The sequence below is a fragment of the Rosa rugosa genome, chromosome 5, assembly GCF_958449725.1.
Source record: "Rosa rugosa chromosome 5, drRosRugo1.1, whole genome shotgun sequence".
Taxonomy (NCBI): domain Eukaryota; kingdom Viridiplantae; phylum Streptophyta; class Magnoliopsida; order Rosales; family Rosaceae; genus Rosa; species Rosa rugosa.
Window position 1 is genome coordinate 36,854,093 of NC_084824.1, and position 17,053 is coordinate 36,871,145.

The window sequence follows — 17,053 nt, forward strand, 5'->3', positions numbered from 1 at the left end:
TCTGTCTCAAACTCTAGTTACTTGTGAAAATTGTAATAGGGTTAATATTATAGAAAATATCAGAGATATCTTTGTAGATATCCATTCATTATATTATTATGTTTTCATGTACAACTCTGATTCTATGCTTGTAATCCTCTATATAAAGAGGTCACTATTATCAATAATATCACGACTCAATTATCTCCCAATTTCAGTTTTCCTAAAATACATTAGCTATTAGAGAAGAACTTACAAAAGTCTTCATGGATAAGGGGGAATTAAAAAAAAAACTTATTGGGGTAAGTGGGATAAATGACCCTAGAATTAGGGTAAAATGACAAAAACCTTTTTATTTTTTATTTTCTTCAAATAATTTTTTTTTTCAAATAAAAGATTTCTTTTTTATTCTTTATTCTTTTATTTTATTTTATTTTCAGTGACTAATTTTTTGAATTCTATGAGTCAAAAGAATGGAATTTGCATTTTGGCTTCAATATGAAGAACTTGCAGCTTAAGTTCTTGTGCATATTCTTACAAATGGTACAAAAATTGTGTCCGAACTCTGGTATTTGAGCATACCCAGCATACCGCAATGAACACAAAGCATGTATCTGCATGATACCTCATTCCTGACCATGTCGTAAGATGATATATATCAAGTCTTGAACAAGATGGATGAAACCTGAAAGAAGCATGCTCTCGGAAACGTCAGAATGGACAGATTATCTATACATGTTATGATAGAACAGCTCAGCTGAAAAATGGCTCTAGTCTCCAGCTAGTGAGAGCTTGCACACATCAAAAGCCTAACATCCACTGTATACAGATTGAGCATGCATTTTAAGGCTTGGTAGGGAATCAGGAAAAAAACAAATAGATATAATTGACATGGAGATAACAATATCAAAATCTATGTCAAATCAATATCTGTAGTAGAAAAGGAGTTCCTAACACATTATTCATTGGCCTCGAGAAGCATATTTAATTTTTTTAATAAAGAAATTAATGAAAAAACAATGGAAACCTGATCAGAATGAACGAGCAAGTGATGGGGTTAAACCAAGAATTAGACTTCATAACATCAATTTTTCAATCCTGGCCACATACTTGAGCATAAGAAAATTGGTATTATATCCACTGATAGATATGGAAATGCATGGACAGATCTCTTATGACTAAAGTTCAGGAATAAATTATTCAATTATATTTTCTGTCAGTAAAGTTTATTATGAAGTTAGACTATCAGCCTACTTATTTTAATCTCCCCTCCCCAGAATTAATAACTTCAATAATCAGCTTACTGTAAGGTAACGGAAAAAGTTTTATAGCAGAGTAACAACGATTATGCAGGAATGAGCTCCAAAGCTGGAGCTTCGAAAAGCACTTCCAGTGCAGGCACATCATAAGATTAGAAATTTCCAACAAAAGTTTGGAAATGAAAACGGAAATAAAGAGAAAATATATGAATAACAGAAAATGAGCAAATGCACAACATGATGGTGGAAATAAAATTTGAAATACATACAATTGTGGAAAGAACAAAAAAGAGCTGAGTTTCATGGAAGTTCAGTAAGATTATGTCATGCAAAGAGATTGTCATCCCTGGTATATTATGAATGTATGCTAAAGGTCAACAAAAGATGTAAAAAGATCGCATACAACCCATCAATCATGAAAACAGAATATCCAAACTTTCCACAGCTATAGATCCTAACACAAGGGACAACATCACAGATATATATTGCATGGGAAAGCAAATGTAAAGAATTGCTACAGTTTATGAGAAAGTAATATCTAGACTTGCATAGTGTCTTCTTAGTTTATTACATTTTAAAGACTTCACAATAATACAGAATTAGTTGGTTGTGACCTATTTTCTTTTCTAGTAAATATTTAGTAACGCAACTATACACACACCTTAAAAGAGCAACAAGTTCAACTTTTATCCTAAAACTAGCTCTACTTAAATTTACTAGAGGCATACCAGAGAAGAGCACGTTTAAATAAGAGATATGATAGTCATATCAAGGGATTATTAAAAGATATAAGTCAGACGAACCTTCACATGATGTGGCATAATCTTAATATCGTAGGGTGCATGAAGCCATGCTTCAGGTGGATAGAGCAAAAAATTCTCTGGCTTACTGGTATAGACATCTGCATATTGATGAATATGATACGCGAAAGCAGATTCTTGACCTTTATCCGTAAGGAAGGTGGCTCCGAAAGAGCTATTGAACATTCTCTTCATCTTGTAGCTTGCCTTACGCCTGCACTCATTTAGCTCCTCCAACAGTAACTTGTCCTCACTTTTCTGACTATTAGCTACCGTTGCATGCAGTCTACCAAGCAATTCTTGGAATATATGAAATTTTGCCTGTGTCCAGAAAGAAGTTTCAGTGGCAAACTTAAAAAATATAAGAAAATTAACTACTTTGAACAGAAGAAATTCTCCATACACATCAAGGATTTTGGCCATTATGCAACATCAGTTCATCCTATCTACCGGAATCGACGTTGTACCCAACACTTAAAATCTACTATTGCAATGTTGATTCCAATACCAGAATTTCTAATTTCCTGTAGTTTCTCTACATTCTAATCTCTTTGTTCTACATCAATGAGAACAGAAGCTCATCAACTATTTAGATAAATTGCTTTGTCAAATAATTTTAACAGATTTCATGGGTGCACTGAATGAAAGAGAGACGGTCAAAAGAGAGTTGAAAACTCAATTGTCATAAAAAATTAAAATTTTTAACTAAAGACCAGGAAAGAGTACTCTAAAGATGATAAAATAATGTTTCATGTAATTACTAGATGTTGCTCGTAGTCAATCTATAGTAGTTGTACACCAACTTCAAGAAGAAACAAAAATATTCCCAACCCACCGAAAAAAAAATACAATAAAATAAAATATGAGACCACCACCCAGTAAATTAAAATGAGAACATTTTCAAAAAATATACCTGCTCCACGCGGTAAGCATCCTCATTTTGTATACGTATTTCATTCTACAAAATTAATGGAGCATTTCAATAATGTGAAATCATAATAAATAAAAAATAAATAAACAAGACTTAATCTGAAATGTTCATAAAAGCCAAACAGCGCATCTCATAAACTACCAGATCTGACCATTGATTATCCAAAGCTAGGTGTTGATAAAATCTCCAAAATGGTGTTTTCTTTTGACCAGTGATTATCCAATTATTTGGAAAGGATTAGTAGTAACCCAGGTTGCTCTCACCTTAATGAGAAGACTAGATTATACTAGCTGATATCAAGGCAAACCGACAAATAAATGTAAAACAGTATGACACAAATGACTTTATCAGCTGTGGGTAGAGCTCCAAAACTCGACATCAAAGTTGGGGAAGAAAGAAGAGGGATGGGGCCACAAAATCAGGTACAAATGATGTAAAAATATAATACAAACAACAGAAAGGCTACAACTTCTAGTTGTAATGCAAAAGAGTCACTTAAAATGGTAGATCATTTGATGTAAAGGCTAAAAATGTAAATAAAACCTTCTGTCAGAAGACCACTGATGTAGGATAACCTAGGGGTTTATATGTTTATGGTCTGAGAAGGTGGGGTTCAGGGTTATGCTCTGTGGGGGAATGGGTCTTCTGATTTAAGAGCTGGAATTGAAGGGAAAGGAAGAGAAATTAGATAAACCTAGAATCACACCAAAAGGGTTCTTGGCATCGCACCAAAATGTCTTGGGAGTCACACCAAGACTTCTCATGAATCACTTGAGGGGATATTGTTTGTAACAAAACACAATCAATCTCATTCGCTCTAATTCCAGACCAAAGATTAAATGACCCTCATAAATTACCTCTAGAAACCCTAAAAGACTAATTATTAATGACTGACAGCTAATGGCTTAGGAAAACAAAACATAAGACCCAAAAAAAAAAAACACAAAACACAAAAATAAAAAAACAACTGTCAAAAACAGAAGAAAACCCAAGAGAACTCTGGAAGGAACAGGAAGACTCTTCATTTTCCATCAACCACCAAAGAGAACAAAAGGACGATGACGTCAACATTCATGAACTGAAGACACACATATACACACACTCCTTCTGCTTAAGCTATGATATACTTTCTGCTTAAATATTGCTAGGCTTAACAAAATAAACTTCTGCCTAAGCTAGGGTATACTCAACTTCTTCTTTAGAAAGTTTATATAAACCATCCAGTGGCCTCGTGAGTCCTCTCTGGGTCGGCCTGGTCTAATTAAACTCAACTTAATCATACAGAATAAGAGTTATCACCCAAAATTCTCAAAAATAAATAAAGTTATTACCCAAAGAAACAAACTTTCAGCCATGCAGATCGGACATATCAGGGGCTCGGTTAATATACCGATTGCAGAGCGAGGACTCAAATTATGATTCTCATCACCAACAGTGTAATAGACCAAAAGCAGGAGTTGAGAGAACCAGAAAGATGCAACAACTACAGCTTTTGAAGACCTTTATCAACTCTGCAGGATCAACAGTTAGATCCTTTTCAGTAGCATAACACTACGAAGAGCTCTGCTCCTATTTCTAAGATCACCATTCCTTTTACCTATTAGACTGTAAAATTATGCAAATTGTAAAACACTATTCTGAATATATAACACAACATTCAGAAGAATTATGGAGAAAGTCATACTTCTAGTTCATGGATTATAGCAGCAGTGCGCCAACCAGCTTTTGATGGTCCCCTTAGGTCGCTAAAGAGATGATCACCAAAGTATATCACCTACCAAAGGGGTGTAGGGAAAGGATTAGTTTTAATTAATCAAACAGAATAATAATACCTCTATATGAGAAGTTTGAAAAAAAAAAAAATAATAATAATAAAATCAAATGATATGTTAATACCTCTGGTCCCTTCCACTTAGTAATTTGAAGGAATGATTTCAGGCATCCATGGTAATAAATTTTATTAGGAAGGAACGCATCCACCTTCATGAAAGCTAAATTATCCTTCTCTGCATCATAACAACTGCAGAAAACAAGTTTCACAAAACACCATAGAAGCTACAATGTTAGCTTTTCTTGCAGAAATAAAGAATAAAACTGAACTAAGAAAAGGATACCAAAGTACACAAAACAAGAGGTTCGAAGAAACTATTGGTAAATATTTACCAATTTTTAGGTGTATAACATAAATGGTACAGGCATTCACCGTTTGACACTCAACTTCTATACAAGGAACCAACAGTCAAAACCAAAGTTTTAAATAGCCAGGGCGTTTTTGTCTCACATTGCGCCTCATAGTCTTGAAGCCTTGACGCATAAGCTCTCCCGAGTGCAAATGGGAGTGCTTTAGAGTTGGGTGTTATTGGTTAAAGTGAAAGACTTGGGCATATTTGGCTGAGAAAGCAAAACAACGTAGGTTGCAACTTTTTCAAAACCCACTCCCAAAGCTGTCGCTTTCGGTTTTCTATAATAAAAAAGAAAAAGAAAGGCCAGATCTTGATGTCATCTCCACATACGCTTGGATGAGTTTTCCACCACCTCAACAAGAAGGGCATGCTTCACTGGAGAAGCATGTGCCTACTGTGCCTTTTGCAAAACAGACCGATGCCCTGAGGCCATTTTCTTCCACCTCTATGGGTCAGGCATTTGAAATACTGGTCAAACCCTCAGTCCAACAGTTGAAACATAACCTCAATTCTTATTGTTTAAAGAAATAGTGTGTATCCGGATTCCACCTCACCTCAGTGTTCATGTGAATTCCCAATGCAACTACAAATTTTTTTGTTAGAAAAGCCGAAAAGAAAACTGAGCACAACCACAGTTTTTTTTTTTTTTTTTTTTTTTTTTAAGAAGTAAACAAAACAAAGCACCTTGTCATGTAACTATTTATGAAACAGAAAACAAAGTTGAAGATACACACCGGAATGGATGCTCAGATGTGTAGAAATCTGGCTTATTGGCTTTGGCAATCACAACGTCAAAAAGTTCCCTCCAAGAGTCATTACAACCCAAAGAATCCTAACAAAAAGCCATATTAGACTTCAACTAATTAATCCACAAAATGCCAAACGAGAAATATAAGATATTAACCTATGCACAGACACATTCACGTTCACATGAATAACAGACAAACCAAACCTTTCTTAAGCACGCATCAACTTTTTTTTTTTTTTTCCCAGATCATACAGAACCCCCTCCTATTTAGCTCGAAGTGGCTGGCAGTTATGAGACGGAAGCCATGAATTTGTGGGATCCTTCCCTAGTGCAACAACTAAAACCCCTTCCAGCCAAACCAAACCGATTCTGGTTGTGCCCTTCTTTTCTCAAAAATGGTGGCCATCTTCTTCAAGGTTGGCTTCTGTGGCTAGCACCACATATAAAACCTAGCAAGTCTCATATACAGCTTCAACACTTTACTTATAATCAAGTGTTACCAAGGCTACAATAGGATCTAATTTCACACTCGACAAGATGGATACTAATTTATAAATCAACCATATACACCTCGGTACTGCATCTATGTCAGTAACAATTTCAGTGATGAGACAAAAAGATGGTATGTCTAAACTCTTAAGACATCAGAAGGATTTGAAGATTAGAGTGCATGAGTATAAGTGTATAACTCAAAAGTTGGCTTGGAAAAATTGAATTGTACAGAGTTGTGATGATGTGTAAGACTGACATTCTATACATGCATGTTGATCCCTCAATGTGGTTGTAAACCAGGACGCTCAATAGCCCAAACTCCGAGATCCTAAATATTAACCACAAACATCTGGAATCACCAACTCCCTCCCCTCCCCAAATACGAACAAAAGCATACATAGTCAGGTAAACCCCTAAATCAGAAACATGATGCATGCCCATACAAGCAGATCATCCCTAACAAGACAAGATTATAAACAGGTTGGATTAGTGGAGTCAATGGACTCGACTAATCAACGGGTAGGATTAGGTACTGATATTTAACATTAGACAGAATGAGACTGCTCAAAAATGACCCCTAGCATGAATTGCCACCCCTATACACTATCAATACTTTATAATTCCTCTATTATCGAAAGGCTGCATATTTAGAAGATAATGATTCCTCACAACAGAATAGCATGCTAAAACTGGTAGGGTAGAATTTCCAGTTATTTGACTTTACCTCCAACAAAAAACGCATTCCTCCATCCACAAAGTAATATGGAGAGTTAGTCAGCAAGAAAAGTTTCTTTCCTTTTTCCCTGAGCATCTTCAGAAAGTGTAACAGCTGGTCCTATATTGACCAAGATAAGAAAAAGCAACAGGATATATAATAAGCTCAAAGCCTCAAACTAGACAATTGGATTAGATGCTAGGGTGATTTTATTCTCAATAAAGCAGTCATCAACACCAGCATGATTGTAACACATCATCTTGCTACATAACAACACACTTACAGATGTGAAAGGACTTACATTTTTAACAAGATATTTACGGGGATCAGAAAGAATTCCTCTATGAACAAGGCCCGTACGGTGAACATGCTGAATCGCACGATTTACATCTTGATAGATGTAGCAAGCATCAAATTCCAGCTTAGCATCCACAAAATATTGTACGATGTCTGCAATCAGGCATGCCTATAAAGTACAATTTAGACAAAACATAATTGAGTTACACCAAAGTGAACTTATTCCTATAACGTAGGAGATGACTGATAGCAGTTCACCTGTGCATTGATAGCAGGTCACATGTACATTTTTTTTTTTTTTAAGGGAGATGAAAGTACAGAGTATTTCTTTCTTCGCTGGCCTGTTACCCTATTAATTTAGCACGATATTCTTTGGAAGCTAATGCATTTTTTCTTGTGTGGAAAAAGTAATTTGCACATGGAGGGGTTCAAGGGAAGAGCAGAACCGTTATTAACTTAATATGTGAGGGCTGTTGTGTGGATGCTATAAATGGAAAGAAACAAAATGATCTGTGAAGACTAAAGGGCGGAAGGAGGGAGCATTGGTACATTAGAGGCGCAGTTTCTGGTAACATAGAGAAAAATACCATCATTTGTTATTCTTAGGTTGCAACAGGTGATACTTAAATTTACATTTGGGATCACTCAGATGTTATTCTATTTCAAATGGAAAGGCTTAGGATTCTGTATCTTCTCCAGTAGACAGCTCCTCTATTATGATTGCAGTACAACCTTTCTGGTCTAATTTGTGTTTCTTGACAACAAAGTTAAAAACTTGCCCAATGGCTGAAAGATTGTGTAAACAGGTCCATACTATTCTCATCATATGTATATGTTCTATTGCAGAAATGTTGAGATCACCACCTTACAGATATGAAATGAACCCCACCCCTTCCCTTGGAACTTGTTGGGAGAAATGTGGTAATTAAATAGAATAGCTAACCTCACTAAAGCAGAAGAAATCCATCAACCCAACAAGGCTTCCTGCTTGATCACGACCGATACGCCTTGTGCCATATATCTCATCTATTTCCTTCCTACTAAGCTGCATGAGATTTCAGAGAGAGAGAGAGAGGATGGTAAGAAACAAATTTGTGCACCAAAATCTTATTGAAAAACTTTAATTGGCAAAGAAATGCAACAAAATTTTGAAATGCAAAGAAGAAAAAATCAAGAGCAAGATTATATACAAACAATATTGAAATTACAATAGAAGTGAGTGAATAGATATTGTTGAAACAAAAAATAATAATAATAATAAAATAAAATAAAAAATAACAGCAAGGGGTGACCTTTTCCTTTAAGCATCAATCAACAAGAATTATTAGAACTCTGGACAATCCTTAAAAGCAATGAGGTCAAATCCAGATGATAAGCAATTAGATTCTCAGGATTTCATACAAGTTTGGGTTCTGGCAGCTAGTAACCATGGGCCAGCGAGTTATTGTGCAAAGAAAAAAAAAAAAAGGCCAGCTGTTCTCATAGTGAGTCACATTACAAATTCATCTTTGTAAATGCACTTTATTCCTAAATTTGAGTAAAAAGAGCTACAAGACAATTTTTTTTTTTAACAGTAAGGCCAACGTCCAGAGAGAAAACTAAAATAATGAATCCCTTTACTTAAATTTCTTGGAATTATGAATCTCCTGGCATAGGGTATCCATGCCATTCATTCGTTCTACTAAGTTAATACGAAACTACTAAGTACTATGAGAAATGGCATAGACTACGGCCTAAAGCTGTTAAAGCAAGTGATCTAAAGATCAAAGTTCCCAGTCCCTTGCAGCCTTAGTACTACTGCCCTATCTCCATGCCCCACAAATCCTTTTGGTTCTTTTGGCAAAATATGTGAAATACATATTCTGCAGCGACAACTGTTCTTAGTTTATTAAGCATGGTCTTTTATGTAAGAAAAAATTAAACAAATTGCTTACTGTTAAAATCGAACACAAGTTATATGAATGGACATGTATCTTCTATGTAAATAAGTTAAAAACTCATGACTAGACCTTCTAATTTTTCAGTTGCCAAATTGAAAACATCAATCATTTATAAGTTCTATCCCTCATTCCCCAAGACAGAATAACCATTACTATGATGTGGATCCCTTAAGCCATACATTTCTGATTAACTGCAAAACACTATAGTTACTTTCCTCAAAATTTGCTATCTTCTTTTCCTGGGAACCCATCAAGCACCTTAGAAGCATTATCTATAGCCTAGGGGCCTAGTAAAAAAATAAAGAAAATATCTCCATATAAACTCCCAGTTCTGGAAAACATTATACAGTACTCAAAGCAAAATAATTAATTTTGAAGTACCTTTCGACGACCATAGTAGCATCCATCTGGCTCAATTGACCCAAAAAAGTCCAGCTTCAAGAGACACCCTTTCAATTTGTCATAGCACAGTCCTCTAATGGGAAATGTAGGATCGTACTTAAATTCCATGCAAACCTCAGGATACCGGAACTGAAACAATCACAAACAAATATCTCTAGTTAAACAAGAGCAAAGCATCAGCGCCAGAGAGTTTACTAGTATTGCTTCAATGGGTCTCAACTGACCTCATTGACCATATGCTCCTTAGCAAGATCATATATCAAGTTCTGTAAATCTGCCGAGTAATGCGCCAGCGTGTAGTCATAGTCAAATCCATAAACTTGAATACTGTCCAACCTCAGGTTTTTATTTACATATATCCCTAATTTGGATGTATGACATTGATCAATAACACAACTGACACGAGTAATCAAGCTCAACTGAGAAACAGGAATGCTGGACTGACAAACCTTCTGGATTCATCTTCGGCAATTCTTTAAGTGCCTGTGGAATCTTGAGGAAACTCTGCTTTGCGGCATCAAATTCCCGCCGAATCTTTGCTATCTCATCATCAGCAGTCTCTCCATTCTCAAATTTCAACACGGTTGGCTCGGGTGTAGCAATGGCTCCATAACTCCGAAAACCTAAGTTTAAGTAAATTGAACAGCTCCATTCATTCGTAATCATCAACAGACAATCACATTTACAGTAAACGATACAAATCATAGTGCAACTCATTTTCTACAGGCCTCCAATGGATTAGCAGTTCCAATCATATAGTAACAAAACACAAAAGATTCAGGCATTGTTGAACAAATTCATATCGAAATTCAACAGAGAGAGGAAGTGAACCTTGTAGAGCTCCAGATGAGCAAAAGCTCGCCCTCTGCAACAAAGCACAAACAGATGAGATTAGAAGCTTCACACAGAGAGAGAGATATCGAGAGAGAGAGAGAGAGAGAGAGAGAGACGTTGATGGAAGAGCAGAGAGGGAGCAGCCTGCGAAACAAGGCCATGGGTTTTAGGTTTGCAGTCGGAGATTGGGGATTAGAGAATGGAATGAGAGAAGCTCAACTTGATTAGTGGTGTAGGCGAAAATAAAGCGCCGCCATTTTAACATTCAGGGCCTGATGCAGCTCAACTTGCTTAGGAGAACAGGGACACGACAAAAGTTATACATTTTCGTCAAAACTTTTGACTCCGTCAAATGTTGATTATTCCACCGAACCAGGGGCGTAACTACGTAGGAGACTGGTTGGGCTATATAATTCTTTCAATGTTTCATTGATTTTAAGTGCTAACATTTCTCATATTCATGTTGGTTCAGTTGGCAAAGTGAATAAAGTAATTGTAATCTCTTCAAAATTACGATCTACTAAAGTATATAAATAATGGGAACAAAGTAAGTTCTTCAATCCATTTTGTTGCTCAAAATCCATCACTGGCAGTCCTTTGGATCTGTTGACACCCAAAAATCGAGCTAACAAGCCCAATTCATATTTCAAGGAGAATTACACCTGTCACGCCACGCACGTGAACCCAAGCCACATTCATGCACTTGGGGCTTACAAGAATGGATGTGATGTGGAAGGTTACGGAAAAGTATGAACCCATCGTTAGTTTTAGACACTAGTAATTTTGGACTTGGGAACCAAAATTCAAGCCTAGTAGTCTAATCCTAACATGGGTAAGTGAAGAAGACAGAGAGCCCAAAAGCCCAAGCCCAAATCCTTTAGAACCAAACAAAACAGTAAATGCTAAACATAGGATTCTTGATCCCAGCCACATAACATAATCTCATAGAGGAACATAATCCCAGCAGCATAGCAGAAATTCTGGGATTTTTGCAATCTTACGAGCAGATTTAAGCAGCGGGAATCCTGCAATAGTAATCCCAGCAGCAGATTTCACGGCACAAATCCTGGATAGCAATCCCAGCAGCAGATCTTAGGGATTATGATCACAACCATACGTCAAAGGCAGCAAGAGTAATGAGGCATCATGACTCAACTCCTATAAATTCAGAGTTCTTGCGGCTACAAGGGGGGCATTCAGAAACGACCCCAAAGAAACCCACATGCAAAGCAAACCCAAGCAATTCTCCAATACTTATCCCAGAAACATTTAGGCAAACCCAGAAACAAAACCAAGCAGTTTCTCCTAACACCTATCCTAAAAACCCATTTCCAATCCAAAACCTCATCAACCACAATCTGAATCCAAGCTTTCATGGCTGCTGTGAATCTCTCATCTTCAATACAAATCATGATTTTCTAGCTCCCACGCCATGCACATCTTGCTAAGCCCTCCATTGAAAGTAACAAACAACCAGTTCACTGCCATGAGTGAGTATTGAGCTGCCGGGAGGAACACAATAGCAAGCTTCCTAAGATTCTCAGTCCTTCGAAGTTTGTTGGGCCTAGTCTTCGCTTACTCAGATAAAGGGGACAAGATTTTGGGTTCGGCCATGGTGATTTCACAGCCGTACAACCCTGATCAAAAGTGCCTCTACATTTTGGCGACTTCACTTGGGACTAGGCTGTGTTTCCACCTCAGCTTCCTTAACAGTAGCATTTTACTCCATAAATTTTCCATGCTTGCTTCAAACCACTCATGCTTTACCACTGACAATATGTATCAGATGCAACCAATGGGAGCTCTCTTGATGAACATGCCAATACTCATTGCCACACAAGCTTGTTGCTTATTGCATTGACTATGAAAATTTAATCCATGAGTTTCTGTTATAAGAATCATGAAAGCTGTTGTCACACCCTGATTTTTAAACACAAATAAAAATCAATATATAATCTCATAATTATACATGCGTGATGGTTCAGGCATCAATACAAAATACCTGGAAAACTTTTTCCTTTTAAACCAAGTACATACTGATGCCCTGAACCCACTATGTCAATACAAACTCGCTCCGCAGAGTCAAATATTACACAAATTTACAAATTAAATTGCCACAAAAAAATAATAAGTAAATGCTCCTCAGAGCTTACTACAAGCGGAAGTCTTAATAACGATAAAGTCACAAAATTGGCTTCCTACCGTTAAGCTGCTAGCACACTACCTCAATTTCAGCCACGATTACCCTGACCTGCAGGATTAACCCCTACATCATTGAATAGTGCACCTGGTTGCCACACAACAAACCCGGTAAGCTTATGAAAGCTCGTATGAGTAACTCAAAACACACATACATACAACTCGCCCAACGAGGAAAACCCATCAACTCGTGAAAAATGAACACACACCTTGTTTTCCCAAAACAACCCATTCTTTTCCCAAAAGAAAACAACAGAAATCACCCCGTGACAAAAATCATATTAATTGAAACTCTGACAATTCAATATGCATTTCCCCAAAAGTCACACCGTGACAAAATCATATAAATTGAAACTCTGACAATTTAAATATGATACACAAGTCCACCCTGGACATTTAAAAGAAAGAATCCCCGACACTCCCTTTTAAAACACGTTCTCAAATCAACAAAAGTCACCCCGTGACAAAATCATAATAATTGAAACTCTGACAATTAAATATGATACATAAGTCCTCCCTGGACATTTAAAAGAAAGAATCCCCGACACTCCCATTTAAAACACGTACTCATGAGCATCAAATAGCTCCCCGCTACCCCCCATGATGTACAATGGCAACAGACTAGAGCTCTAATTGATCGTATCCACAAACCCGGCCAAAGGCGTGAAGTCCCGATTTATATGCTCAGGGTCACTCCCAGCAACCCCGAATCCTCAGACCGCCCCGGCCGTTAGATCAAAACATTTCAAAGTGGTCACTCAGGACCAAAGTTACTAGACTCTTAAAAGGAGATGTCACCCCATGACCTCCGATCATCAGACCTCCCCGGTCGTCAGATCAAAACATTAAGCAAGTCGCTCTGGACCCAAAATGTTAAATCAAATCAAAAGGAGAAATCACCACTTGTGACTCTCAGATCTTCCGACCCCCGGTCGTTAGATCAAAATATTAAGCAACTCACACCAAATCTTGACAATTTTCAAATCATAGAAATTCTTAATTCCTAAAACAATGTTTCCCGAAAAGTCAAGCCTCAAAACAATAGAATGAAACCCATCAATCTCTATTGCTTAATTCACCCATCAACCCTTAAGAATATACATATTTCACGTAAATATATATATACATGGTCATTCACTCAGGGATGTCACTAATACCAACTATAGTTTGCAGTTAACTAAATAACTCCCAAAACAATAAAGGTAACTTCGTTCGTAAATGAACATTGTGAGATTACTCACCTCAAAATTCTGCTGCGTCTTCTATACAGAACCGAATTACACTCTCCCCAACAACTCGTCCAAATCACCTTAAGAAATACCTAATCACCGATGACCACAATTCAGTACACGAATCACCAAGTGATTAAAGTCCGAAACCCCCGTTTTGAACTAAAATCCCCATAAGTAACGCCAATCAAGGAGAAACCTCATACGAGACCACCCAAAGTCTCCGGAATGCTACTATGATCGATATGCCAAAACCACAAGTCGATCGAACGCTCGAATCCTCACGGATCGAATAATCGAACAGTTCAAAACCGTAAAAATCATAACATATTCCTTCGATCTCTCAAAATTATGTATTTTATATCAAAACGCTCGTATCGACGAGTAGATGATATATAAAACCATAAATTATCCCTTACATGGCCGGAACGCCGCCACAGGCAGTGGCACACCGCCGCCGGACCAAACTCAAAATCACAACAATCAAGCCATCCAGAAATGTTCATCATGAAGAGTAGAGCAACTTTCATACCTGGAGCTAAGCCTAGATCAGTCTAGATCGTCCTAGATCACGCTTGCAAGATCGATCAATCGTTGTCGTCCGATCAAGCTCCAGATTCGTTGTGCACCGCTGATTTTCAAACCATGCTCTTTCACTCCACACGCAAAATTGTCCTTCAAGGAGGGTATGAGGATGATCAAGAGGAGACGTCGCCGGAAACTGGGAAAATCCAACCGGATCCGATTACGTTGACTGTAGCTGCTCCGATCTCCACTTTTCGGTGGTTGTCATCGCCGTCGATCACCAGAGGGAGGACGGCGAGATGGTGGCAACCACATCTGCGTTGGTCTCGTCGCCGGCGGACATCGGGAACGGCCGGAAAACTAGGGTCGGATCACTGGGTTTGGGTCGGGTCGCGCGGGGGCTGAGGAGAGAGAACGGAGAGAAATCTTGGGGAGAAAATGAGAAAAGGAAAAATTCTGGGATTTATGAAAAAATCTGAAATTTTCTCCTATTTATATAAATTTCCTCAAATTTCAATCGCTCATAACTTTCTCATACGAACTTCGATTTCCGCGTTCCACATGTTCACGAACTCGTATCAACGCACTCTATGACTTTTGTGAAGGAAGTTTTCGTAGAAACCCAACATATAAAAAGTCAACCTTTGCGCCCCCCTAAAACCATACTTTTCAAATAACAATTCGTCCGAAACACTTCCGCTCCTTCCACGAGCCACGAAATCGTCTAATAATCACTAAATTAAATTCAGGAAAATAAATACTAATTTCCGGGGCACTACAGCTGTCAAAATCAAATTTATTCACTCATTATTCAAGCTTCAATATTGAGTGAACAAATTAAGAGTCGTATTACTCAATCTATTAAAAGCTATCTCACCTTGAGGCTTCAACAAAACCAAACAAGCTACCACAAATAACCTCATCACCAGTTGATGCATTTCTTCCATATTTGATAAGGTTTGAACCTTCTGCCTAGAAACTAGGCCATGATTCTAGCGGCTAACTTCTTCCTTGCTGAACATATATATGTCACGCTGAATCTTGACTACCACTGCTGGGAGTAACGTATAAACACGTTGCAAGCATCACAACCATTAGCACCACAAAACTATCTTACCTTTGTTTAGCCACTTTTCAAGCATTTTGGGCCTATTTACCAGATTTTTCATAAAACTTACCAACAGCATGGAAGACAAAATATTAGTCTTTATTTGTGCTAATACCATGCCTAAATCAACTCAGTATACTAAATCTCAAAGCTATCCTTTTTTGCAAAAGAAATTTCAAGTTTCATGCAAGAATACTTGGGGGCTTTGCTTATGAAATATTTCAAAAACATGCTATGATTTAACCACGACCCCCTCTATTTCATAGCAGTGCTCTATGCTTAAAAATAATAATAAAAAAAAAATCATGCTCTTATTCCATGGCAGGATGACAATTTTCTTCAAACTATCTATGTTTTGCTATCACAACACCGCCAGATATAATCAAGCAAAACAACAACAAACTTCAAAGTGATGCAAACAAGCTTATGGCCATAAGCACAAGCCCTTCACACTTCTCAAGTGATATTCATTGCCAGATAACATGCAGAGCAAAGTCAAATCTTGTTCTTCTAATCAAGCTACTGCACTTAGAGGCTGATGAGTTAGTTTATGTTAATTACTTTTAACAGCAGCTCATCCATCACTTTTGAGCCTCATATTCATGCATCAAGCTGATCCCATCTGAAAGCAAAAAATATTTAAATCAGGCAAAATCATTCCCTTTACATTCCATAACCAGCTCTAAATTATATCAATGAAAATCAACATCCAAATTCCGACAATACCTCAAGCATATCCGCTCTCAACAACCATACCATTTCAATCTATTACATCATTCAAGAGCACCCTTCCAGATCTATACACCAAAGCCAACCAGCAACAAGCAAGTTTGAAGAAAAGAAGAACTGCTAGATTACTGACAGATCTCGAGCATATTCATATCAGGCACACACATGCAAAATTTACAATTTTAATTTGAGAATAAGTCTTTCAAGCATACAGAAGAAGTGAAAAGAAACTTCAAGCACAACATTCACTCTATTGAAAAAAAAAAAAAAATTCATGTATGAAGACGGGAGCAACCAAGCAAAATGGACTGAGCATCATGCAACTCAAGCAACGTCCTAAGCAATTTAAGCATTTCAAGCTGCTTAGATGCGTAGACAACTTAAAATGAAAGAAAAGTTCACTGCTGTAACAAAGCCAAGACTATAACATTCCCCATTCATGATCACGTCACTAGTAAATCATGCAAGTCACAATTCACCACCATGCTAAAAGGAGCTTGAAAACAAAAACAAACCATTATGCCCAAAGTAACTCAAATATTCTAAGCTATTCTAGTGCCGATATCATGGTATTCACTTCCTTGCAGGCCTAAAGCTCTGAGATCAACAACTAGACCCATTTTACTGCTGGGAATAAAGATGACGTTCAAATACATCCATGAAGAAACTGTACTTTTAGCATG

The 17,053-nt window shown here is 37.3% G+C and overlaps 1 protein-coding gene across 3 annotated transcripts; it reads right to left on the reverse strand.

Annotated features, from left to right (window-relative positions):
• Positions 1–444: 444 nt before the first annotated feature.
• On the reverse strand, positions 445–10,881 carry LOC133709417 (uncharacterized). Of its 3 annotated transcripts, none has more exons than XM_062135148.1 (14): positions 10,697–10,880; positions 10,578–10,611; positions 10,196–10,369; positions 9,971–10,107; positions 9,726–9,875; positions 8,348–8,449; positions 7,409–7,573; positions 7,117–7,227; positions 5,887–5,984; positions 4,866–4,989; positions 4,654–4,743; positions 2,952–2,996; positions 2,042–2,359; positions 445–664 (listed from the first exon to the last, which is right to left on the reverse strand). In XM_062135148.1, exons 1-14 carry the CDS (start codon positions 10,739–10,741, stop codon positions 638–640), a joined length of 1,620 nt encoding a protein of 539 aa, XP_061991132.1. In that variant the 5' UTR covers positions 10,742–10,880; the 3' UTR covers positions 445–637. The 3 variants fall into 3 exon arrangements, with proteins under 3 accessions (XP_061991132.1, XP_061991134.1, XP_061991133.1); XM_062135149.1 differs by lacking the exon at positions 445–664 and adding an exon at positions 665–798; XM_062135150.1 differs by lacking the exon at positions 7,117–7,227 and having other exon boundaries at positions 10,697–10,881.
• Positions 10,882–17,053: the final 6,172 nt, after the last annotated feature.

What these genes read in the sequence shown, in the direction of transcription:
- LOC133709417 (XM_062135148.1), bottom strand. Translation starts at nt 10,741, where the DNA reads ATGGCCTTGTTTCGCAGGCTGCTCCCTCTCTGCTCTTCCATCAAC. An exon ending in AGGAGCATATGGTCAATGAG is followed by an intron (nt 9,876 to 9,970) that starts GTCAGTTGAGAC and finishes TGATTGTTTCAG; the next exon opens with TTCCGGTATCCTGAGGTTTG. An exon ending in ATTTCTTCTGCTTTAGTGAG is followed by an intron (nt 7,574 to 8,347) that starts GTTAGCTATTCT and finishes TGTACTTTATAG; the next exon opens with GCATGCCTGATTGCAGACAT.